The 27,076-nt window shown below is 42.8% G+C and overlaps 1 protein-coding gene across 1 annotated transcript in view; it reads left to right on the top strand.

The window, feature by feature from the left end:
- STIM1 (stromal interaction molecule 1) overlaps nt 1-27,076 on the top strand; it is a 172,332-nt gene that overhangs the window by 93,289 nt on the left and 51,967 nt on the right. The window contains exon 2 of the mRNA XM_077762266.1: nt 8,298-8,428. Coding sequence (XP_077618392.1) covers nt 8,298-8,428 — 131 coding nt within the window. The remainder of the gene's footprint in view (nt 1-8,297; nt 8,429-27,076) is intronic.

Here is a 27,076-nt window from a genome sequence, read left to right as displayed (position 1 = left end):
TTTTTTTTTTTTTTTTTTTGACTTTATTTTTTTAGAGCAGTTTTAGGTTTACAACAAAATTCAGAGGGAGGTACAGAGATTTCCCACATATTCTCTGCCTCGACATATAAATAGCCAACCCCATTAACCAGGGTTACTTAACCAGAGTTTTACATTTTTTTACCAAGGATGAGCCTACATAGATATATCATAATCACCCAGAGTTCATAGTCTGTCACCTTAGGGCTCAGTCTTGGTGTTGTATGGGATATTATTATTACTCTTCTGATGTGTTCTCCCCGGGGGGAGACATGGGAAGTCTTTTGTGTCTGTGCTGCTTGGGTAGCTAAAACCAGTGCCTGCTTTGTCCATAAGAAAAGCTCTGAATTCTGACCCTGCTGAGAGGAGCCAGCCTCTTCTTGGATATTGAAGACATGATGTTCTAACAGGGGCAGGACCGTCCCTCAGGAGGCTGGATTTCACTCAGCGTGGGGATTTGACTCTTCTCTCCTCTGTGGCTAGACCTGCAGTATGCTGTATTCCGCATGGGACCTTTCTTGCCAGTTCCAGGTCCCAAACTAGTTCCCTTTCTCATTCTTTACACTTTTGTGTAGAGGGTACTTTCTCCTCCCCCCCCTTCCCTAGACCCCCAGCCTCAGCCTTATTCTGCGTTCTGTGCCATTTTATCTCTGGGATTTCATGGCCCTTGGTCCAATCAGTCTTCCCAGGGCTGGTACTCTCAGGCTTAACAGTCTTTTGAGCCTTTTCTAAGGGTAAGGGTGGATTCCGATCCCATCAAGAGTCAGCTAGGGAGCTTGATGGTCATGCTTGGGGGCTGGGAGGTGAAGTAGGAGAAATTATTCTCAACAAATGATGGCCCTGCTGGCAAAATTTAGCAGTTTTCAGATTCCCCTCAGGTGTCAGCCAGGTGGTAAGGAACAGTCTGACCAGTGCCCTTCTCTATTCCTCATCTGTACCTTCTTCTTTGACTGCTGTTTGTCTCATTTCTTTCCCTTTGGGCTTGTGTCTCACATCAGACAATCCATTGTCAGGCTCAACTGTGGTAGCTTTACTTTGTACACCTACATGTACGTGTTCTCAAGGGGATGAATTATTGTCTGGTGATGAGAACGTGGCCGGAGGAGAAGAGGCATCAGGTAGATGGTGAATATTGGTGTTGGGAACTGGTGGGTTGTACTCAGGAATTCTCTTGTCTTTGGGGAGATATAGTTTGTTATGAATCCATTCATGCACTCATTCATTCATTCAGCCAGCCAGCATTTGCTAAGTTTATACTTGACAGGGTAGATGTTAGTGATGGTGCCATCCTAGGCCCAGAGGGATAGGGCGAGTCAAACTTAGCCCTTGCCCTTTTCTGGATGTGGCATGCAAACTACTCAGGGCCTGAGAATTAATACAACAGAGTTACGTGTAAAGTGCTTTGGAGCATAGAGCAGTAAATGATTAGCTCTGCCTGGAGAAAGGAGAGGATGTTTGGACACGAGGGAAAGACTTGTGGTTTTGGCTGCCAGCGGTTAACGAAGTGTGGTCTGCAGACCATTGGGGTCACCAAGATCTTTTCAGGGGTCCAAAAGGTCAAAGACATCTTAGTAATAATGCCAAGATGTTGTCTTTTTCTTCTGTGTCTACATTTGCAGTGATGGCACAAAGCAATTAGGTAAAACTGCTGGCACCTTAGCAGGAGTCAGAGCAGAGGCACAAAACAGCCCTGGTGGTTGTGGCATTCCTCACCAACATGCACTCTGTTTTAAAAAAATTTTTTTTAAATAAATAAGTAAAAATGATTTAATTCTATTAAATTGTGTCCCATGAATACATGTTCTCTTTAGTGTTCTGTGTGATGAAACAGGAAGTATCTGCAAACTACTTCTGCTGTATGTATAAGTCTGATACTTATTTCCTTTTAAAAATTAAATTTTAATAAAAATTTTTTAATGTTTATTTTTGACAGAGAGAGACAGAACATGAGTGGAGGAGGGGCAGAGAGAGAGAGAGCAGAATTGGAAGCAGGTTCCAGGCTCTGAGCTGTCAGCATAGAGCCTGACATGGGGCTCAAACCCATGAAACACGAGATCATGACCTGAGCCAAAGTCGGGTGCTTAACCCAGTGAGCCACCTGCGTGTCCCGATGTTTATTTCAAGGAAGAGTGTTTGTGCCACTGAGCTGCGAGTTGAGCTGCCTCCTTTTTTCAGGGAACACCATTTTTATGTGAAAGAATAACCGACAGAGAAACTGTACTTACTCAGACTCACATACTTGGCACATGTTTTCTTAAAAATGAATGAAATGAGTCTGCTATTAAAGGAAAACAACTGGTCATATTTAGTGCCAGTGATAAAATTCTAGTTTTCATTTAAAACTTAGAATTTTGGAAAACTTGGATCTGCCACTATGAGCTTGACAGCTGCCCCAGATTTAAAGCTTTTTTGATGTAATTAGTGGTGATATTAATAACTGTGATTATTTTGATATTGTAGAGATGAAATGGGTCAAATTTGGAAGTTTCCATGCTACCAGTGTGCATCATGTTACAAAACCACTCCTGGATAAAAGATCATTCAAAGTGCAAGATAGATTTTAATGTAATAGAGTACACAAAGTTCATCTGTATAGTTTCAAATTTCACATTGCAACTAATCTTTAATAAACCTACTACTTTTCCATTTTGATGTGATATCAGTAAGAGAAGAATGTTCACAGATATCTGGAAGATTATTAAAATATTCCTGTCGTTTCCAACTACATATCTGCTTTGATCTGTGATCAAGACAACACATTGGATGTGGAAACAGATATAATAAGACTACAGCTGTCTTCTATTAAGCCAGACATTAAAGAGATTTGCAAAAATGTAAAAACAATTCTACCCTTCTCAGAAAACATTTTTTCTGGGGGTGCCTGGATGGCTCATTTGGTTAAGCATCTGACTCTTGATTTTGTGTCAAGTCATGATCTTACTCTTCGTGAGGTCGAGTCCTACATTGGGCTCAGCGCTAACAGTGCTGAGAGTGCTTGGGATTCTCTCTCCCACTCTCTCTGACCCTCCCCACTTGCACATGCGTGTGCACAGATGCACTCTCTCTCAAAAATAAATAAACTTTATTATTATTAAATTTTTTTTTTAATTTCTAGGGGAGGGAGAGAGAGAGACAGCGTGAGCAGAGGAGGGTCAGAGAGAGAGGGAGTCACAGACTGAAACAGGCTCCAGGCTCTGAGCTGGCAGTCAGCACAGAGCCCCACGCGGGGCTCGAACCCACGAACCGCGAGATCATGACCTAAGCGAAAGTCGGACGCTTAACCGACTAGGCCACCCAGGCGCCCCATTAATAAATTTTTTAATGTTTATTTTTGAGAGAGAGAGAGAGAGAGAGCGAGCATGAGCATGAGCAGGGGAGGGGCAGAGAGAGAGGGAGGCACAGAATCTGAAGCAGGCTCCAGGCTCTGAGCTGTCAGCACAGAGCTCAACGTGGGGCTCAAACCCACGAACTGTGAGATCATGACTTGAGCTGAATTTGGACACTTAACCGACTGAGCCACCCAGGCACCCCACAAAATAAATAAACTTAAAAAAATTTTCCCAGAAAACAATTATTCTTAAAAGGAAATCTTATTAAATTAATGCTTAGGAGATTTATTGGTCTAAAATGAATTAATTGCTATTATTAGATTTGTGTTTCAATTTCTAATATGGTAGATACTAGTTTTGGGATTTTCCATTTTTATATGTATAAAGGGCCAAAAAACTTAAAAACCTGCTCCTGTGCAATTCTTTTTACTCGTAGTTCTCTTTTCTGCCTAGAGAAATCCTACACATAATTGTTAGTTGTTATTTAGTTATTCATTAAAAAAACATTGAGCATCTATCAAGAACCTGGCTTTTGCTTGCTGCTGGGGATGTGGTCCCAAGTCCTTACTGACACCCTAGTTTGATAAGGAAGACAAATAAAACAGAACTACAACACAATATGATAAATGTTGTTGGTGATAGACACATGAATGCTGGGGGAATACAGGCTATTGTCAGAATCACTTGCTAACTCATCTGGAACATATGACTGATCGATTTGGTTGGATTGTACGTACTCTGTTTGATTCTTCATAGTCTGATAGGGAGAGTGGCTGAGGTTAGCAGCAAACTGTTCACGTGTTGCTCTGGAAGGAAAGAAGGAAACTACAAATGTATTGATTGACAGCTTCTTGCAAGCCCTATGCTATGCTAGGCGTTGGAACAAATGTGGTCTTAATTTTCACAAAAACCCTGTCAACAGAGATAATCATCCTCAATTTGCAAATGAAGTATTGGAGTCTCAGAAAAGTTGAACATCCTCTCCAACATCATATAGGTGTAACTAATGGAGCTAGAATTTTGTCGTATGTTCTGACTCCAAGTCCAGGGCTCTTTTATTAATAATGTGTTGCTAAATGGGTGGATCTTCTAAGGTACTTCCAGATGGCTCTGGGAAACCTTACCAGATTGGAATGTAGAAGAGAAGACAGAAGAGGTTTCAGGAAGGAGAGAGTCTAGGAAATGCTCGGTAGGAGGAGTAATTTGTGATTTTTAGCTAACATGGTTTTTCTGGATAGGAAAAACTTGATGGCCTTATGGGACATCAAGATTTTGTACTCCTTTATTCTCAATCCCTTAAATGCTTCTCTATGACAGATGATGCCAGCAACAAAGGTCACCTGTCTGCCTGATCAGTTTACAAACCAGAGCCTAGCATTTGAAGCCTAAACTTCTCGGACCTGCCATAGCCCTTTGGGAGAGGGTATGGCTGACCTTAGGCCACTGGTGCCCAGCCTGGAGGCCCCCAGTCCCTAGAGCTTAGCATTTAAAAAAGCTTATTATGGGCACCTGGGTAGCTCAGTCAGTTAAGTGTCTGACTTGGGCTCTGGTCAGAATCTCCAGGTTTGTGAGTTCGAGCCCTGCGTTGGGCTTTGTGATAACCCCTCAGAACCTAGAGACTGTTTCAGATTCTGTGGCTCCCTCTCTCCCTGCCTCTCCCATTCACACTCTGTCTCTCTCTCTCTCTCAAAAAACAAGTAAACTTTAAAAAAAAAGCCTATTAGAAATTGAGCTTTACTGATGATAAACCTGTTTGTGGATACAGGCTAATGAAAAGATTGTATTTCTTTGCTTTAAGTTGGAAATCTGTCAACCTAATGTGGTTCAGGTGTGCTACCTAAGGTTTTCTAGAACAAAGGTCAGCAAACTATCACCCTGGGGTCAAATCCAGCCCACTGCCTGTTTTTGTGAATAAAGTTTTATTAGAACACAGCTAAGCTCATTTACTAATGTTTTGTCTCTGGTGGCTTTTGTGCTCTATGACAGAGTTAAGTAGTTGTAACAGAGACTATATGGCTCATTAATACTGAATTATGTATTGTCTGGCCTTTTACAGAAAAAGTTTGCTGACCCCTAGGGTAATCCTGGTTCTTTCTGTCATGATACTTAACACATAGTGTTTTAATTGCCTCTCTCCCCTACTTTTAATAATATATATATATAGATATATATATTTAAGTTTACTTTGAGAGAGAGAGAGGCAGAGGGAGAGTGCATGTGTGTGTGCAAATGCTTGAGCAAGAAGGGGAAGCGCTAAGAGAGAGAGAGACAGAGAGAGAGAAAGAGAGAGAGAGAGACAGAGAGAGAGAGAGAGAGAGGGAATCCCAAGGAGGCTCCATGCTACCAGGGCTCGATGCAGGACTCACTCAATCTTATGAACTATGAGATTATAGCCTGAGCTGAAATCAAGAGTCAGATGTTTAACCCGACTGAGCCACCCCTCTTTTCTACTTTTATAACTAAGCTCCTTGAGAGCAGGGGTGAGATCTGACTCATCTCTTTTTATGCCCCATGCTGATGACAGAGCCTGACCTATTAAGAGTACTCAATAAATATTTAAATGGGCACATCATGTGCTAATCTGATATGCAATTTTTTTCTCATTTTGATAGGCAATTATATATGCCTCTGATTAACACAAAAACAGGACTAAGGGAAGGAAAGCATTATGTTGGTTGTGCTAATCCCAGTGTTGTGTGCTTCATCTATGAACCAGTCATTACTTATTGCAATTTTTTTCAATAGGTAGCTCATGGATAGGAGTCCATAAATGAAATAATCATGCCAAGAGGTCTTGTTGGTGAGGAAATTGAGAAACAGTGCCTTAATCTTTGGTTGCATTCTATGACCACCGCTTTACCCCACCCTCCACTCCATACTCCCAACTCAGCAGGACAAATGTAGAATATACAGTTATGTGGAGATATTTCTTTTGCATGTATAGTATTCATCTTGTCTTTTTTTAAATGTTTATTTTTGAGAGAGAGAGCAATCATGCATACAAATGAGTGGGGAAGGGGCAGAGAGAGAGGGTGACATAGGATCTGACGTGGGCTCTGTGCTGACAGCAGAGAGGCAGATGTGGGGCTCGAATTCCCTGAACCTCAAGATCATGACTTGAGCCAAAGTCAGACGCTTAACCGACGGAGCCACCTAGGGGCCCCTTACTTTCTGTCTTCTATAAAGCCATTTCTTCAGTGTGCTTACCATCTGTGACTTCCGGAAGATTAAACCACTCTAGAGCTGTTTGGTTACCTTGGTATAAAGATAGTAAGGTGAAGTACCAACCTGAGAGTCAGTAGACCTGGGCTCTCACTGTGACTCTTCAGCTGTCTTTGATTTGGGACACATCAGTTAACATCTGTGAGCTCCAGTATCCAACATGTTTTGATTGAGTCACATCTGGGACACTTTACACATTTAATATTTATATCCCTCCTTCATTTTGAAAAGGGTGTGAGCAACTAGTGAGTAACAGAGAGTTGACTTGTCCTGTCCATTCTCTGTCTCTGACCAGCAGTCACCCGAATGATTAAATGGATTGGAGTGTTTCAGGTCTTTGATCAATGCCTTGTAGAGGGCTCACAGCCACAGCTTCTTTACCCTGTCCTTGTTTTCTCTCCCATGACAGCTTCTTCCTTGGGAGTAATCTGAGAAGTTTTTTTTCTGGAGAGAAAGTATCAAGATCAGAGTCAACAGGGGGCGCCTGGGTGGCTTAGTCGGTTGAGCGTCTTAGTCGACTTTCGCTTGGGTCATGATCTCGCGGTTGGTGGGTTCGAGCTCCGCGTTGGGCCCTGTGCTGACTGTCAGCTCGGAGCCTGGAGCCTGTTTCAGAGTCTGTGACTTCCTCTCTCTCTGACCCTCCCCTGCTCATGCTCTCTCTCTCTCTCTCTCCTAGAAATAAATAAAAACATTAAAAAAAAAAAAAGATCAGAGTCAACAGGAAAGAGGAATTTTAGAATCCAAGAATTGGAAGACATACTATAAACTTTACCAAAAATATCTTTTTCAGATAGTGAACTTTAGGCCGGGAGAAGGGACGTGACCCCACATGATAGCGCTAAGACTAGATGCCAGGCTCTGTCTGCTGTGTGTGTGTGCATGGTGTTCCAGGGTTCTAAGAGAGGAGTAGGTGGCCCCGGCTCTCATGCTGGTTTTCATGTTACATGAATGACTGCGTTGGTGGGTGGAGGAAGCTGCAGTGTAGACCTCCCATGCTGTTGCACCCGGTGTGCTCAGGACCTTAGATGTCTGAGAGCTGTTTGCTGACTGTAACTGTCTATAGGCAGGCATAGCATGTGAAGGGTTTCTCCAGTTAGTCTGTTGCTGGCATTATGTTATTATTACCAGCAGCGACAAAGTGAACGAAAAGGAAAACTACATATTATTTTGGCATTGCAGTGAACGGGCTATCTTCCTGTTTCTAGAAAGATTGTATCCACATGCATTTATTTATCGACTGATTAAAAATGATGATACTTCACTTGAATATGTATTTCTTTGCTTACTGGTAAGACTAAACTTGTTTTCCTGTGTTCACTGGCTATTTATATTTTCTCTCATTTATATTTTTTTTGTGAGTTACCTATTTGTGTTCTTTGTCTAGATCCCCAAGTATTCCCAGCCTTATGCTTGACTTTCCTGCCAGGGTGCTATCAGGATAATAGAACATTGTCCTTGAATGGGGGAGCTCAGCACATCCTGGGCGAGTAAGTTGTAGGCTGGATGAAACACTTTTCTCGCTATTTGTAAATAGTATAATAGTTTATACTATTATATGTATACTATTATATACTATTATATATATATATGTATATATATAATAGTATACATAGCTATTTAAGTGGCTACGTGAGGATCGAGGTGCTAGAGGCTAAGGACACTGAGACAGGTGGGTAGCAGAGGCCGGCAGTGCCCACAGTAATGTTATCTGTTGCTTTTCCTGTTCAGAGTTTTGCCGGATTGACAAGCCCCTATGCCACAGTGAGGATGAGAAGCTCAGCTTTGATGCAGTCCGCAGCATCCACAAGCTGATGGACGACGATGCCAATGGTGATGTGGACGTGGAAGAAAGCGATGAGGTGAGCTCTCTCCCCCTGCCGTGGCAGTCTTCTCTTCCTGTGTGGACAGTCCCTGAAAGCTGCCTCTACACTCTTCCCCATGGAGAGATGTTCTTGATATTGCCTTGTGCTCTAGGAGCTCCCTCCTGTGAAGGGAGGTGATTCTCAGGAGAACAGCCCTATGGGAGCCAGCCTGTCCAAGTGCAGGCCTGCTGTCTATGGCTGTGCCTGGACTGGCTCCCATCTGCCTACCCACTAGATGCACAACACTGACTGAGCTGTGCTGTTTGAGAGGAAGAGGGAGTCCCAAGGTCAGTCTCCACAGTTCCCCTGAACCCATATTGTAATCCTGCTGCAGCTGGAGGGCATCAGTCTGTACTTACTATGTGCTCAGCCCCGTGTTGGCATGTAGGAGAGACGTCAAAACAGGCATTATCTTGCCCTTTGGGAGTTTATACTCGGAGGAAGAAACACATGTTCCTAGAAAGATCGTTCTGAATTCCAGGCTACAGTTGCTGGGAACTGGTTGAGTGGTCCAGATGGTAGGAGCGAGAGGAAACTCTAGATGGAAAAAGCTCTGTTATTGTTTCACCTTTTGGCACTACTACGGTTCCAACTCCACAGAGCCCAGAGTGGAAAGTCATCATGTGTGAAAAGATCGAAAGGTTTCCGTTGATTTCAAGCTCAACGTGGGCCAGCAGTTTGGTGAAGCAGCCAAGTTATGCCAAATCTTTAATAGTGATATGGTGTATGTCATGAGGGAGAGATAAGCCTAGTTTTGAGTTCAGTCTTGGATCTCACATTGTCAGAAGTGTTTGGAACAGTGCGCGCCTATACAGACAAGGGTGACCTGAATGCTGAAGGGCATGGACACTAGAACTTAGTATTTATAGGTACTTATCATGTATGTGCCAGGCACTGTTATAGACATGGGGATGTGGCAGTAAATAGGACACACATATCTGTCTGCCTACCATTTACAGTCTAGTGAAGAAACTTGAGCCTGGAAAAGAATAGATCCAGGTAATATAATTTCTATCTTCACATACGTTAGGAGTGGAGGAATCAGATTTAGATAATGACAATGATGGCAATGAAAACTGCAGCACTGGCTCTCCTTCATTGAATTCTTTTTTTTTTTTTTTATTCTTCAAATGTGTTTTTATTTTTTTTTAATTTTTTTCATTTTAAAGTTTTAATTTTTTTTTTTACAAATAGTTTATTGTCAAATTAGTTTCCATATAACACCCAGTGCTCATCCCCACAAGTACCCTCCTCCATGCCCATCTCCCCCCTTCCCCCGACATCCATCAGTCGTCGGTTTGTTTCTCAGCATTCAAGAGTCTCTCATGGTTTGCCTCTCTCCCTTTCCCCCACCATTTCCCCCCCTTCTTCTCCCCCTTGTTCCTCCGTCAAGTTCCTCCTNTCTGTTCCATTGGTCTATGTGTCTGTTTTTGTGCCAATAGCATACTGTCTTGATGATGACAGCTTTGTAGTAGAGGTTAAAGTCTGGGATGGTGATCCCTCCCGTTTTGGTTTTATTTTTCAGTATTCCTTTGGCTATTCGGGGTCTTTTGTGGTTCCATACAAATTTTGGGATAGTTTGTTCTAGTTTTGAGAAGTATGCTGGTGCAATTTTGATTGGAATTGCATTGAATCCTTTACTGAATTCTTATTCTATGCCAGGCATGGTGTTAAGCTCTTTGTGTAGTTACTCTTTTACCTTTTGTAACAGCCTTTTGAAGCTGGTATTATTGTCAAGGACTGGAGCCTTGGGAAGGTGAGGCGTTCTGTTCAAGGACACACTGGACATGAGTGCAGTTCTGATTTCAAAGCTCATGCTGTTAAGTACTGCTATATTGTTTCTTTTAAACTAAAGGCAAGTCCAGGACCAATATAGGAAAAGTAAAATATAGGCATATTCTTCTAGAATAAAAAATCGCCTAACAGTGCCATCTTATCACAGGAGAAGCTTCCTTGACATAGTCAACTCCCTGTGAACAGAAGACGGGCGAGTAGAATACAGCACTCCATTCATTGGTTAGCAGAGGGGATGCTTGCATTAAGTTGAACTGAGTAATGTCTAAGGAATTTGTAAGAGGAGAAAAATAGACTTCCTGGAACAGAGGCAGACATTTGGGTGGAGTGGACCGAGTGGGGTCACCTGAGCAGTAAGTAGGGAGCCAGTGTGAATACAGATGTGGGGGAGCTCTGACTAGAATGTGGTGGGTGGGTTTGGTTGGATGGAGTGACTATGGTGGAAGACTGCAGGACAAAAATCTGGAAAGGAAAGTGTGGCCCAGGTGACGAGACTGAGAGATGTGTACTTGTGGAACTTGGCAATTGCAGGTTCTTGAGCAAGAACAACAGCCATGATGAAAGTTTTGGTCACATCTTGAAGTGGCACTCACCCTCAAAGGACCCAGATTTTATTTGTTCATGCTGGGAATAGAACCATGATCCTGGATGCAAATGAGGACTAGAGGTTTCTTGATCTCTCTCTGGGGTCCTGGCCACAGGACTGGGGGATGGGTGTTATACCAGTTAAGAAGGTGATGTGATCCAAGATCCACAAATTCCTGGATATCCTTGTCACCCGCTCCTCCTTTTTTCACTTTCTGCTGAGTTGCTTTGTCAATGAGGGGAGGAAAAAAATGTTCTTTTTAGAGGAATGTTACCACAACAAAAAGCTCATCAGCACAAACTGTTCTAAAATAACACAAAAGCTGTCACCCTGCTCTTCCCTGTGCCAGTGGTGAGCTGTTCTTTTTCAGTGTAGCTTCTGCCTTGCCTTGGCTTCAACTTCTCTCCCGGCAGGCTTAGGCCTCTGGTGATGAAAGGGGCCTGCCAGTCTGGGTTTTCGCCATCAGTCACAAGCTACTGTCTTTGAAAGAGAAAGTAATAGTAGCAAAGTATGTGTGCTTAAGTCATTCTAAACATATATGAGACAGCCTTGGAGCTCAGGTTCTAACTGGCATGTTGAGTGGACCGCTCAGAGCTTAGAATATTGCCTCATGGGTGCTGAGCAGAGATGAGACCCTAGTGGTGCTGGCCATGATGGACCTGAGCTTTTTATGGTCATTCGAAAATACTGCTGATTCCCCAAGGATCTTAGCAGAAGTCTGAAGGAATATCATTTGTTCAGCTTCATATCAGTAAGTTTTCCAGGTAACTGAACTATAACCTCAGTTCTGGATCTTTTAAAATTTTAGCCATTTTTGAAATAAGTCTTCCTTTTTATAGATTATTGTGAACAGAGTGTTAACTTTCTTTGGATCGCTCGGAACATGTTGTCAGGCCTCTTCCACAACTACCCCAGGGCCTAGATTCCTATATGCATTGTTGTGACTTCTTACAATTTCCCTGTCTCTTCTTTGATTCATCCTCATTTCTAATTTCTGTTTACTCCTCTGTGAGCTATGAAATTAGATGTAGGGTAAACTGAGACTCTGCAGGCATTTTATAGAAAATATGTAATCACTGGCACATGGGGCCAGTACTATCTTCGCATTCTTCTGTCCTTGTTAGCAGAGGCTGTGGATTGTGGGTTCTTCAGATGAGCAAGATGGCACTGTTGGTGATGGTGCCCTTGGCAAAGCTGGGAGGGAGTTTTCCCAGCCCCACAGTGTGGAAATGCATGACCTGTGTTCTACTGAGACCTCTGGTGGGGACACTGCCCCCAGGCAAAGGATTTGCTACAGTGGAGTGGTCTGTCAGGTTGTCCTGACAATCTGAGGTGGATGGATAGAGGCTGTCTAAAACCTCTGTCCCTTCAACTGGACCTGACACTTTGAGAACAGTGTTAATTTTCTTCTCCAGAGCCTACATGGAAAATCAAGGACATTTATCCAGCCACTACACAAATTTTTGTTGAATACCTGTTGTAGGGCTATGGATTCCACAGAGATTGCATTCTAGTGGTCTGTATGTCACAGACAATTAAATGAGAAGAAAAATTCTGAAATTAGGAAGAATTGTGGTTATAGTAGTTCAGTGACTTCCCCTTTAATTTTCTCAGGTAGAATGGCAGTTAATGATTTCTACCCTTGCAGAGCTATTGTCAGAATTCAGGGAGAAAAGTGCCACTAAAGTTTCCAGCACAAATAACTCCCTAAAATTCAACAGAAACGTAGCAATTAAATAAAAAAAATTGTAAAAGATTTGAACAGACACTTTATAAGAGAAGATATATGGACGACAAATAAACACATGGAAAGATGCCCAAGATCACTAGCCCGTAGGGAAGTGCAAATTAAAACCACAGCACGATAGGACCATTCATCCATCAGAATGGCTAATATTAAAAATGGACACCACCAAGTGCCAGGCAAGGAGGTAGAGCCACTAGAACTTTTGCTTTTAGAGTTTCTTAGAAAGTTAAACACGATTCACTATATGCTCCAGCAGTTCTAGTTCTAGATATTTATCCCTATAAATAAATGAAAATTTATATTCACACTAAAACTTGTACACAAATGTTCATAGCAGTTTTATTCATAAGCACCAAAAACTGGACACAAATCAACCGTTCTTCAGTGTGTGGATGGATAAACAAACTATGGAAAACTGCTCAGCAATAAAAAGGAATGAACTATTGATGTACACAACATAGATGGATCTCGAAGGCTAACTTATATTGAGTGAAAGAAAGCAGACTCAAAAAGTTAATGTGCTGTATGATTCCATCTATATGACATTCTGAGAAAGTAGGGATGGAAGCTAGGCCAGTGGTTACTAGGGGTTAGGAATATGGGAAGGGTTTCATTACCAAGGGATAGAATGACAGAATTTTGGGGGAGGGGGGTAATAAAATTTTCCTGTGTTTGGGTTGTGGGGCAGTACAAGAATCTAAATATGTATCAAAACTCATATAACTATATGCCCCTGTCCCCCCCGCCCCCAAAGGTTAATTTCATCATATGTTAGTTATAAAAAAAGTTCCAGCATAGTATCAGACACATGCTTCAAGCTCAGTGAATACTGGTTATTTCCCCCTTTTTGTTTCTTTTGTATGTATTTCCCAGAAAGTCACCTGTATCTGACAGTTGTGTTTTAATGTTTGTTTAACCAATGTGTTTCTCTCACCAGATCGTGAGACTTTTCAGGGCAGGGACTGACCTTATTTGGTTATTTTGCTTTGTTTTCCCAGTGCCCAGGAGAGCCCCATACAGACTATGTGCTTAATTTAATCAATGTGTGGAATGACTGACTGATAATCTCTGTAGCAACATGGTGTCTGGCTGAGAAGGGAGGCTTGAGGAAGGGTGTGATCACACATTTTGGGGGGTGGGGGGATGGGTAGGTAGCAGTATGAGCCCAGGAAGCTGCAAAATCAACTTATGCTTTTGTTAGTGTCTGTGCTGTGTGGTATAGCAGCATAGTACAGGGTTCAGAGGTGGTGCTTTGGAGTCACACAGACCTAGGCTTAAACCTGGCTCTGTCTTTAGCCGCCATGGAGATTTGAAGAAGTCACTTAATCTCCATCAGCCTCGGTTTCTTCATTAGAAGTGGAGTGATAATGGTAGGCATCTCATGAAGTTGTTGCTAAGATTAAATGAAATAATGCATACAGAGCACTCAGTACCATGCCTGACATACAAAAGAGGCTCAGTAATGGTTAGTTTTTGCTATTATTATTGTTATTGTTATTGTTTTCATCAGAAAGCACATACGTTTTCATGCAGACAGGCCTGTATTCAAAACTTGGCTCTGCCACTTACTATGTGACAGAAAGGCAGGTAACTTCACCTCTCTAAGTCTCAGTTTATTCAGCTGTTTGAGGAGGGTGATTCTTTACAGGGTTGTAAGAATTTTGTATACTCAAAGGGGTGGCACGGGGTAGGTGCTAAATTCATGGTTCTTCCTCCCTCAGAGTGATGGTACAGATAGTGAGGCCTGGCCTATATAGCAAGACTTCCAGATCAGCTTTTTCATCCCACGGCACTGGCACTGCAGCATTCAGCTCTGGGAGCCACCCCCAGTAGCTCGGCTGACTTGACTAGGACCAGGGCACGGCAGGAAGCAGTTCTGTATGCCCCCAAGTAGCTGCTACAAAGGTGGCAGGTGGTGGGGCATGACTGAGCAGGGCCACACATTTCTAGGGGCTGCAACTCCTCTAGCCACATTAACCTTGGCCTCCTGCCTATCTGCCTGTGTGCTTTAAAAAAAGGCCTCATTCCCCCCAACCCATGTGGAAGGCCAGAGGAGTTTTGAACAACAAAGCCATATTATAGTACTGTCACCAGATCTGACTTTAGCAGGGTAGAAGTTGACTTGCTTTCCACCTTTTTCACTGCACCACCAAGAGGCATGCTGGGTCGTGGGAGGCTCTGTGAGCTGGGAAGGATGTAAGGGAAAGATGGAATTTCGCACCAAGTGGAATCAGGACTGGGGGAACTCAACTTTTTTTAATGTTTTGAATCACCTTTTTTTTACAAATAGTTTACTGTCAAGTTGGTTTCCATGTAACACCCAGTGCTCATCCCCACAAGTGCCCTCCTCCATGCCCATCTCCCCCGTCCCCCCCACACCTGTCAGTCCTCAGTTTGTTCTCAGCATTCAAGAGTCTCTCATGGTTTGCCTCTCTCCCCCTCCCCCACTATTTCCCCCCTTCTTCTCCCCCGCGGTCCTCTATTAAGTTCCTCCTAAACCTCCTATACATGCAAACATATGGTATTTGTCCTTCTCTGCCTGACTTATTTCACTCAGCATAACACCCTCAAGGTCCATCCATGTTGCTACACAGATTTCATTGTTTCTCATTGCCATGTAGTATTCCATGGTATAGATAAACCACATCTTCTTGATCCATTCGTCCGTTGATGGACACTTAGGCTCTTTCCATGTCTTGGCTATTGTTGAGAGTGCTGCTATGAACATTGGGGTACATGTGCTCCTAGGCATCAGCACTCCTGTGTCCCTTTGGTAAATTCCTAGCAGCGCTATTGCTGGGTCATAGGAGAGTTCTATTGTTAATGTTTTGAGGAACCTCCACACTGTTTTCCAGAAGGGCTGTACCAGTTTACATTCCCATCAACAGTGTAGGAGGGTGCCCGTTTCTCCACATCCTCACCAGCATCTAGAGTCCTCTGATTGGCTCATTTTAGCCACTCTGGCTGGCGTGAGGTGGTATCTCAGTGTGGTTTTGATTTATATTTCCCTGATGAGGAGGGATGCTGAGCATCGTTTCATGTGTCTGTTGGCCATCTGCATGTCCTCTTTGGAGAAGTTGGGGGAACTCAACTTTGAGAGGAGCACCTCCACTTGCAAACTCTAGAGGCCAGCAGGAATTGGACTTGATGGGAGGTGGTATGTAGGGAGGGAAAGAGAAGCCCTCTGTGCTTCTTGCATATAAGCAGTGCTGCAGCCAGCCTGGGCTAATTTGGATAAGAGTGATTAACTGAGTTATGCCCAGAAGTTATCAGCATGATTAATAATAATTGCTTTCCCTCCTCTGGCTTTGGGCCTCACTTCCTTACTTCTAGATAGCTATAGACACCTCCAAGTGTTCTCTTGCCTCTAGTTTCCCTTTACCAGCCCATGTTGTTCATGCTGCCAGTGGTCTTCCTAAGTTATGTTTTGGTTTCATGTGTCCTGCATGATTTTTTTTTCTTATTCCATCTGACTACCTGTGCCTAGCACTCCAGCCCTTCAAATCTGGTCTTTCTTAAGACTCTCTGGACCTACCTCCTATCACTCTGGTCTGGCCCCGGTCCTCATTGCCTCATAGCTGTTCATGCTTATTGCAGGCCCCTTTCTCTGCTCAGCTAGTTCCCCCAAGCTGGAGTTAACTTTTTACATCCCTCCCTTCAACCCTTGGCCCTGTCCATATCTGTCTTAGGTGTCCTCTGGAATGCTCCAGACTCACTTTTCATGCGTGAACTTTCCCTGACTTTCCCACCCCCACCGATCTCTCTCATCCCAGTACCAATTCCCATAGCACACATTCTATATCAACTCAATTTAGCAGGTAATTAGAATGTCTTGCTTTGTGCCCTAATGATTTTGATTGTATTATCTTACCTATAAGTTTGCCTTTTTTGCACTATTACTGGAATTGCTGAAGCGCAACTCCGATCATTACTTCTCCCTTGTAAAGGGAGTGCAATGGAACAGGACCATCCTTACCAGGTATCAAGCCACGTTCCAGCTGATGGCTTATACAGTGTCATTTAATGCTCAACCGCTCTATGAGCTAGGTGTTATTAACCGACTTTTAGAGATGATTAAACTATAAGAGTGGCCTGCTTTTACTTACTAAGTTAATCTACACTATCTAAACTCTAAACCTGCCCATCGGTGCTCCCACAATCTGCCCTTAGGTCTCCTGACTAGTTTACATTACACTACATTCCCTTACTTTATGCTCTTACCATTTCAAACATATTCTATCCTCTCACTGTGCCTTTGCTTTAGATAAATTTTCATCTCAGCATCTCTCTGCCTCTCCTATTGCCTGTAAAAATTCCATTCGTCCCCCAAGGCCTAGATCAGGGTGTCTCAACCTCAGCATTAGTGGCATTTTGGGCTAGATGATTCTTGGTTTTAGAGCTGTCTTGTACACTGTGGGATGTGTCGCAGCATCCCTAACCTTTATACACTAGATCGTAGCAAACCTCCACCATCACCCCTCACCCCAGAACTTGTGGCAGCCGAAATATCTTTATTGCCAACTGCCCTGGGGGACCCAAGTGCCCCTGGTTGAGAACTACTGGCCTAGATTAAATGTTTTCTCCTAGAAATCTTATTGTTTCCTTCTGTGGTAAGTAATTGGCATGAATCTCTCATCTGGCGTACCGCTCTGCTCTGTATTGTAATTAGTTGTTTCTCTGCCTAGATTGTGAGTGCCTTCAAGGGCAGGGACCAGGTCTTATTCATCACTGTGTCTCACACTATGCTTGGTATAGGGCCTTACACACAAAGGTGATGAGTTAAGTTTTTTTGAAATTTGAATGTGAAACCAATGATCCTGTCTTATCACTGAATGCTCCTTAAATTATTTCCTTAGGGCAGAGCTAGAGTGCAGGGTTGGCCAGTCAGCGGTAGGTTGGCAGGGTGGGTTGGATTTGTAAGTTCCTGGCCAGGATGGTGGCTGAGTCAGTGGTAGGCTGTTTCTAGGAGGGCTAGGGTCTAGGATCCAGATATGACATTGCTTATTTAGTGTATGATATGTGTGTCTGACCTCTGTGACCCCTTCCTTATCCTTTTACCCTATGCTGTGAATCACATAGAGTCCGTGTGGAGGTACAATCACTGTGGTTAAAATAATGGGGAAGACTTAGAGAAAAACACATACAAAGAGGGCAGAGATGAAGACAAGGAAAAAAAAAAAGAATGCTGAAAGGCTGTGTGACTGAGCAAAAGTATGCATGGGCTTTAGAGCAAGAAAGATGAGGGTTTTAGGTGTACTTTCACCAACTGTGAGTTGCGTGACCTTGGAAAGTTTCTTAAATCTCTGTGAGTTTTCATTTTCTCATGGTCACATGAGGGCAATAGTCTCTGCCTTGGAGGATTATAGCCAAGATGAAATGAAATCATGTGTAGAAAGTGCCCAGCCTCTGGTTTCGTTCACAGTGGTAGCACCACTGTGCCTTCTCCTCCTGCTACTTACTGCTCCCGCCCACACAGCCCCAGCTGGCTGCTTTACATACACTCTCTGATGGAGTCTTTACAAGAAACCTGTAGGGCAGATATTAATTTTCCCATATAACCAATAAGGAAACTGAGACTGAAATTAGCACATAGTTATCCATTTTGGGAGTTGTTGCAACTCAGATCTGCATCTGGCTGCTGAAAATGTTCTAAACTCAGTGGTGAGGTTGCACACCTCTGAATATGCTAAAAACTCTTGAGTTGCACACTACATTGGTATGTAAATTTTGTCTAAATAAAGATGTTAAAGAAATAAAAGTGTCACTACAACACTGGTTGGTGTTGCAGTCACCTCCCACTTGCTTTGTTATATAGCCCAGCCCGTAGGAACCCCTAGGGCTCTATAGAAAACACTTTGAAAACCATGTTGATTACTATCTCCATTTCCCCCACTCCTAACTTTGACAGATATGCAGAGGTGCTTCTAAGTCTGAAGTACCATGGTTTCTGGAAGAAGAGATCCGTGGTGAGCTAACTGATAGCTAGTTTGCTTCTTTCTGGATAGGTGTATATAGATGGCTTTTAAGGATACCAGACTGAAGAGCCCTGGGACATTCTCTTTGAGAGAATCCTTCCTCTTTTTTTCTCCCACCCTCCCTCTTTCCCTCCCTTCTCCCTCCCCGTCACGCCTCCTCTCCTTCCTGTCCTCCCTTTTTCTTTTTTGTAGCTGTCACTTATGGGAAAGCTAAGATGGCAAGAAAGCTATGGAGAGAGCCCAGGTGGTAATTCCCTCTCACCCACATACCAGGAGCCTGAATCAGATTCTTGGCACTTGCTATATGGAGCTCCAGGAAGGGAGATGTCAGAGGCACTTGGCTAAGTAGCCCCAGTGTTATTTTTCCTTGGATTCGTCTTGTGCTCCAGGCCTCCCTCTGACTCCCACTGCTGCTGTCATGCTGGCCCATGGGAAGCAGAACTCTCCTCTTGGTCCCTGGACCCAATCCTGAACATAGATTTCCTTGCTTCCTCTTCGAACAGCTTCCAACAGCCTGGAGCTTTTGCTTTTTGTTGTTGCTGTTATTAGTTTAATGTTTACCATATGCAGCAAGAAGGTCAGGAAAGAAATAATCACAAACAATTTTTCAGATAACCTCTGCATAGGTTTCTATGTATACATTTCTGTTGCTGCGGTAATTCTTCTCTGACCTGAAGGATTGTGACAGTTTGGAGGCATCTCTCTGTGTTCTTGCCTTCTAGTTTCTTGCTAGTCTTCTGGTGCAATCGTCATCTTATCTCCTTCCCTGCAGAACATTCTGACCTCCTGGCCTTAATGTAGTCAAAGCACAGTTTGAAGTCTGCTCAGGCCTTTTGGACAGAACAGAGATGAGTGATACTGTGAATGACATCATTCTTCAGGTGAAACCTGGTCCTTAGGCTAAGGGAATGATCTGTTCCCCCATTTTTCCTTGTAAATACTTAAATATAGGGAGGCATAGCATTCACCTACCAACCCCCACTGAGTTCAAATTCTGTGGCCTTGCTCATGTCTTCAGCCCAAACTCTTGTGAGTTTTTTAGAATAAAGTATGTGGACACTGAGTTCTTAAAAGTCTACGCATAAGCTTTGGTGTCTGACCTGAATTCACATCTAAACTTTGCAAGGTAGAGCCGTAAGGCAAGTAATTTGGAACCTCGCTTTCCTCATCTGTAAAGTAGAGATGAATAAGATACTCTTTGCTGTTGATAAGCCCTCAGGCTAGTGAGAGAGGCAGACATGTAAACTGGCAACAACAATAGCACGTTTTTAGAACTGTAATGGTGGTGTGCACAGGGGACTGTGGGGATTGCAAGAGAAATAAGGGTGAGGTCATGTAATGTGCTGGTGCAGCAGAAGATACATTGTCAGCCTGCACTCAGAGAAAGGCACCAGTTGCTAGACAGGCTGAGCTACACATCAGAGGGAGTAGGCCTAGTCTGCAATCTGTCCCAGTGCCTTCGCCAGATACAGGGTGAAGCAGCAGCTCCCCCAGATGGTACCGCTCATGTTTCCAGGAAAACCCAGACGGTGGTTTGCTTTGACCAGGGAATTCTTTCTCACTATGCAGACTGTTGTTTTCCTTCCCCACTCTTTGTTGGTGAGTCGGTTTTGTCTGTTCTGGATTGCAATCCTGTAAGACTTCTCTGTGCGTGTGTCTATATATGTATAGGTCTCTTTATGTGCCTTTGTGTTTGTATGTATACATCATTTTATGCCTTTTTGTATTTGTTTGTGTCTTTTTATAGTTAGACGCATCTGTGTGAATGACAAGAAGTGGAGGGAGGGAAGGGGCGACTGGCTGGCCTCAGTTGGTTAAGGGTCTGACTCTTGATTTCAACTCAGGTCATGATCTCACACTTCCTGAGATTGAGCCCCTCATTGGGCTGTGCGCTGACAGATTGGAACCTGTTTGGGATTCTTTCTCTGCCCCTCCCCAGCATCTCAAAAAGCACAAACAGTTAAAAAAAAAAGAGGAAAAGAGGCGGAGGGAGGAAAGAGAAGGTTAGGAACAAATGGTTAGACAACAGTACAGTATGCGGGACCTGGAGGCAAAAACAGGGGCAGAAGTATAATAGGAAACCCAAAGGTGCTGTTAATCTGGGCTGGATCTTGACTCTACAAGGTGGTAGGCAGAGTGCAGGGTTGGGTCATCTAGCAGCCAGAAACGGTCAAGCCAGCAGAGAGAGGACAGCCCTGCTGCAGGTATCAAGCTTCCGAATCTTCCTGTCCAAGGAGGAGTTGGCGGCTGGCTTGCAAGGCCTTCAGACCTAACTGGTGTCTGTGTTTGTTTGTGTTTATTTGTGTAAGTCTCTCTGTGCATGTCTCTGCATGTCCACCATGTCCAGTGTCCTTTTTGGCAGTGAAACAACGGGTTTTCAGTGCGATGTCTGACCCACCTGAGGATTCATGACCCTCCACCCCTTATTTGTTCTCATGTTCTCCCCTACTCCCCACTTCTTTCTTGTTCTCTCTTCCTTCACCAAATGTATTTTGTGTCTGCTCTCTACTGGATGCTGGAGATGCAAAAACAAATTTTCTACCTGCAAAGCGCTCACATAACTAGTGAGGCAGAAGAACATACGTGTCCTAGTAGGTGTTGTGATAAGGAATTGGTACTGCAACACCAGGCTCTCCCAGGTGTAGATCAGGTAGGTGTGCACGAGGCAGTGTGGCACTGACTCTGTCTTCTTTCATCTCACCACCTGGCGTCTCGGGGAAGAGGAAGAGCTAAGATTAGAGGTCTCTGGGACTCAGAGGCAGGGTGCTGTTATGAGCCCTCCTGCCAAGGGATCCGGGTTCAAAATAGTCAGACAATTATGAAACACCTTCTATGTATAGGCGCTGTGGGTGACTATGCCTTATATGATCTCATTTTCTCCACATTGTCACTTTGAGGTTATCTGCATTTTACAGGCTTACGGTGACATTGTGAATAGAGATGGGATTATAGTCTGTATCTGTGAGATCTTTTTCCTACGTCACCTCATAAGCCTTGTGATGTCTCTGGGTGGTGAACAAGCTCCCTGATTAGTTCAGAGTAGAAAAGTCTTTGGGGTCTAAGGTGGTGGGGGCTTGGGGGGACTGGAGAGAGGGTTTCTGGGCTCTGTGTTTGGGATTGAGCCATAGCCCCTTCCTTCACATACAACAGTGGTTCTCGCCTTCAAGGACTGACTCTCCTCTATATCTGGCTTACCTTGGTGCTTTCCATATGTCTAATTAATCTCTGTGTCCTTGGAACCCAGCACAAGGCTTGTCACATAATCATGCTCAGTAAATGTCTGGTTGGGCAAATGAATGAATAAATGCCCCTTTTTTTTTTTTTTAAGTTTATTTTGAGAGTGAGAGTGCAAGCAGGGGAGGGGGAGAGAGAGAAAGAATCCCAAGTAGGCTCTGCACTGTCAGCACAGGTCCTGATGTGGGGCTTGAACTCACGAACCATGAGATCATGACTTGAGCTGAAAACCAGAATTGGTTGCTTAACTGACTGAGCCACCCAGGCACCCCATGAATAAATGCCTCTTAACAAAGGCTTCTGGAACCCCTAATGTCTTCACTATTCCCTCTGCCTTCTCTTGTAGTACTGTGATACTCTAATAGATTTTGTTCTTAAGGACAGTTTTTTTTGGTATTGTTCTTTGACACATAAGCCTAAATTCTCCCTCTTACAGTTGATTAGGAGCCAGAAGGTTGTTAAAGAGGAACATGAGTTTGTCTTACTCTTTTTTTTTTTTTTTTAAGTATGCCCAATCTGGGGCTTGAACTCTTGACCCCAAGTTGAGTTGCATGCTCTGCTGACTGAGCCAGCCAGGAACCCCCATCTTATTCTTTTATATTCCCTGTTCCCAAGCCTTTCCCCCATCCCCTCACTGCCTAAACGTAAGTGGGATTTAAAAGGGACACATAGTGAGGCCTCAACTCTCTTGCCAAGTGTTCTATTTTGGAAATGGAGTCCAGGAGGTTTTCCTGCTATTAAGTGCTTGGCTGGATTTGCATGTCCAAAAATCTTGGAAAGCCATGCACAGCGATGGTAGTATGGAGAAGAAACTGAGAGAAGAATCAAAATTGACTCTTGTCTATGGGGATTGTAAGGGCAAGAGAGTTCCTTAATACCTGAAACTGTACTAGAGGGAGTAGGTGCTAGTCCAGGGATCAGCACACTATGACCCCTTTCCTGTTTTTTGATACAGTCTATAAGCTAGAATAGCTTTTACCTTTTTAAATATTTGGGGGGAAAAACAAAGAAGGGTTTTGTGGCATGTGAAATTTACATCAATTCAAATTTCAGTGTCCATAAATATAAACTTTTATTGGTTCAGAGTGACCCGTACTCATTTTCATATTGCCTATGGCTGTTTTTGCTCAAGAACAGAGTTGAGTAGTTGTAACAGACTGTATGGTCTCTGAAGTCTAAAATAGTTACTGCCTATACAGAAAAAAAAAATTGTCTAGCCTCTGGCTTAACTCATCAATTTTTTAAAAACAGCTTTATTAAGATACAATGCACATAACAATAATTTACCCATTTAAAGTATATAATTCAGTGGTTATGAGTACATTCACAGATATGTGCACCATTGCCACAGTCAATTTTAGAAACTTTTCATCACCTCAAAGAGAAACCTTCATGTACTTTGGCTATTGTTCCCCTATCTTCCTATTCCTCATAGCCCTAAGCCACTACTAATCTACTTTCTGTATTTATAGATTTGCTTATACTGGACATTTCCTACAAATGAAATCACATAACAAGCGGTCCTTTGTGACTGGCTTATTTCATTCACCTAGAGTGAAGTTTTCAAGGTTCATCCACGTTGTAGTACATGTCAGATCTTTATTCTTTTTTATGGCTGAAAAATATTCTATTGTATGGGCACACTACATTTTGCTTTTTCCCTCATCAGCTGATGGACATTTAGTATGTTTTTACCTTTTGGTTGTTATGAAAAATGCTGCTATAGACATGTACAAGTTTTTATGGACATAGGTTTTTATTTCTCTTGGGTATATACCTGGGAGTGTAATTACTGGGTCATATGGTGACTTTGTGTTTACCTGTCTGAGGAACTGCTAGACTGCTTTCCAAAGGGGCTGAACCATTTTACATTCATGCCAGCAGTGTATGAGCATTTCAATTTCCCCATATCCTCACCAGCACTTGTTATTGGATGATTTTTTAATTACAGCCATTCTTGTGGATGTGAAATAATATTTCATTATGGCTTTGATATGCATGATTAATGATGTCAAACATCTTTTCTTTTTTTTTTAATGTTTTATTTATTTCTAGGAGAGAGAGAGAGAGAGAGACAGCATGAGCAGGGGAGGGTCAGAGAGAGAGGGAGTCACAGACTCTGAAACAGGCTCCAGGCTCTGAGCTGGCAGTCAGCACAGAGCCCGACGCGGGGCTCGAACCCAGGAACCGCGAGATCATGACCTAAGCGAAAGTCAGACGCTTGACCGACCAAACCACCCAGGCGCCCCGTCAAACATCTTTTCATGTGGTTATTGACCATTTGTATATCTTCTTTGGAGAAATGTTTTATTCCTATCCTTTGCCCACTTTTTACCTGGGCCATTTGTCTTTTAACTATTGAGTTGTTAAAGTTCTTTATATATCCCAGATGTATACAAGTCCCTTATCAGATACATCATTTGCAAAATTTTCTCCCAGTCTGGAGGTTGACCTTCTNGCAGGGCTCGAACCCACGAACCGTGAGGTCATGACCTGAGCTGAAGTCAGATGCTTAACTGACTGAGTCACCCAAGCACCCTGACCTTCCACTTTCTTGATGGTGACCTCCGAAGCACATAAGTTTTTAATTTTGATGACATCCAGTTTATTTATTTATATTTGTTGATGCTCAGGCTTTTGATGTCTATCTAAGAATGCATTGTCAGATCCAACATCATAGAGATTTACCCTTGTGTTTTCTTCTAAGAATTTTAAAGGCATCTGAGGCTTAACATGCCCCAAACTGGATTCTAAATATCACCTCATCTAAGACCTGCTCTACTCACAGCCTTCCTCATTTCAAATGAAGGCAACTCAATTGTTTCAGTTGCCTTGGCCCAAAATACTCTGAATCATCCATATTTCCTCTCACACTCCACATCCACTGATAAGTCCATTGGGTTCTACCTTTAAAACATCTCCCATATCTAATTATTTCTCACCACTACCCCCCTACAGGCACTGAGACTCAATAACCTCTTAAGAGACCACCATGTCTATAGTCTGTTTTCAGTGTAGTAGCCACAGAGCTTCACAGAAGAAATGTAGACCAGATTATTTCACTCTTATGTTCAAAATCCTGTAATAGCTTCATTTTTCATTTAGTGTGAAAGCCAATGTTACTACAAGAGTCAGTAAGGCCCTTTGTGATCTGGCCACAACTTTCATTGTGATCTCCTTATAGATTATGGATCTTCATTTGTCTGCCTTGGTCTTTCACTCCAGTCACATTCTGTGCTGTTCTGTACCCACTCCTTATTGTTTCTGTCTTTGGGCCTTGGTTCTAGCTCTTATCTCTGCCTGGGATACTCTTCTTCCAGATACCCACTTTTTTTCTTATAAGGTTTATTTATTTACTTGAGAGAGACAGAGACAGCATGAGTAGGGGAGGGGGAGAGAGAGAGAAGAGAGCGAATCCCAAGCAAGCTCTGTGCTTCCAGCACAGAGCCCACCATGGGGCTCAAACCCACGAAACCCCGAGACCATGACCTGAGCCAAAACCAAGAGTTGGATGCTTAACAACTGAGCCACTCAGGCAGCTCCCCAGGTACCCACTTTGATAATTTCCTTCTATTCCCAAATATTTTTCTTTTCTCATACTTCTCCTTATTAATGAGACCTTTCCCAGACCACCTTATTTAATAATGAATTCTGTTGACTCTACCCCAGTTCTGGCACAGGTCCTCATTGCGTATCACTTCTTTTTAGTTTTATTTATTTATTTTTAAGTTAAAAAAATTTTTTTTAAAGTTTTATTTATTTTTGAGAGAGAGAGAACACACGTGTGCAAATGTGAGTGAGTGAGGGGCAGAGAGAAAGCATCTCAAGCAGGCTCCATGCTGGTAGCATGGAGCTTGAACTCACAAACTGAAATCATGATACTATCTGGGGTTATTTACTAGACTTGAGAACTTCCTTTAGAATTTTTTTCTAAGGTATGTCAGCTAACAATGAATTTTCTCAGAGATTGTTTATCTGGAAGTGACTTTATTTGGCCTCCACCTTTGAAAGATAGTTTTGCTAGGTATAAGATTCTTGATTGATAGTTCTTTCTTTCAGCACTTTGAACATGTCATACCACTGCCTTTGGCATCTATTGTTTTTGATGAGAAGATAGCTGTTCATTTTATTGAGCTTTCGTTGTATGTGACAGATCACCTTTGTCTTGTTGCTTTCAAGATTTTCTTCTTGCCTTTGGCTTTCAGTATTTTCTATGATGTGCCTGTGGATCTCTTTGCATTTATCCTGTCCTCTTTGAGTTTGTTGAGCTTTCTGGATGGATAGAATAATGTTTTTCAATAAAGCTTGGAATTGTCCAGCCATCATTTCTTTGAATTTTTTTCTGCTCCTTTCTCCTTATTGTCTCCTTTTGATTCCTTCATTATGCATATGAGCTTAATGGAGTGCCACATTTCTCTGAGATGATTCATTTTTCTTCATTCCTTTTTTCTGTTTTTTGAATTATATAATCTCTTTCAATCTCTCTTCAAGTTTTCTATTTCAGTCTTTTGCTGGTTCACATCTCCTGTTGAGCCCCTCTCCTGAAATTTTCATTTTAGTTATTGGACTTTTCAACCTCACAATATCCGTTTGGTTCTCTTTTGTAACTTATATTTATTGATATTCTTTATTTGATGTAACACTGTCATCACACATTCCTTTAGTATTTGAACATGTTTATAATGGCTACTTTGAAGTCTTTTTCTGTTAAATCTGAAATTTGGTTGCTCTCACAGTTTCCTTTCTTCTGTTTTTCTGGTGTCATACTTGCCTATTACTTTGTATGTCTTATATATTTTTGTTGGAAACTGGATGTTTCTGTGATATATTGAAGCAACTCTGTGTACTCGTCCAAACACCTCCAGGCCTTATTATTCACTTATTTATTTGATGACTGGCAGGATCATTTTAGTGGTCTATTCCCACCCCCACCCCCAACTCCCCCATATTGTGTGAAGCCTCTCATGTTACTCCTTGGAGGGTAAAACTTCAGATTTGGCCCTGGTCTCTTTTAGATGACAGGGATGTGGGCAGGGCTCTCATTGACTCTCTTTCCCTGGCCACATTCAGCTGTTAAGTACTGTTCCTTTAGTTGCCATCTGATTACTGCATTGTTTTCAACAATGTCCGGGGGCATACATTTGCTCCACAGACTGATCCAATCATATTGGGGCTCCTCTGAAAGGATTGTTCCTGAGAGAAGTGTTTGAAATTTGTTCTTATCCCAGGAGGGCTCTTCTAGCAATTTCCCTAGTTCTCACCAGCAAATTCTCCAGCCAGAGTTAGCTTCTATCTCTAATAATCCACCA

The sequence above is a fragment of the Crocuta crocuta genome, unplaced genomic scaffold, assembly GCF_008692635.1.
Source record: "Crocuta crocuta isolate KB4526 unplaced genomic scaffold, BGI_CrCroc_1.0 scaffold306, whole genome shotgun sequence".
In the NCBI taxonomy this organism is placed as follows: domain Eukaryota; kingdom Metazoa; phylum Chordata; class Mammalia; order Carnivora; family Hyaenidae; genus Crocuta; species Crocuta crocuta.
Note: the sequence above shows the minus strand (reverse complement) of the source record. Positions and strands in the feature narration are given on the sequence as shown.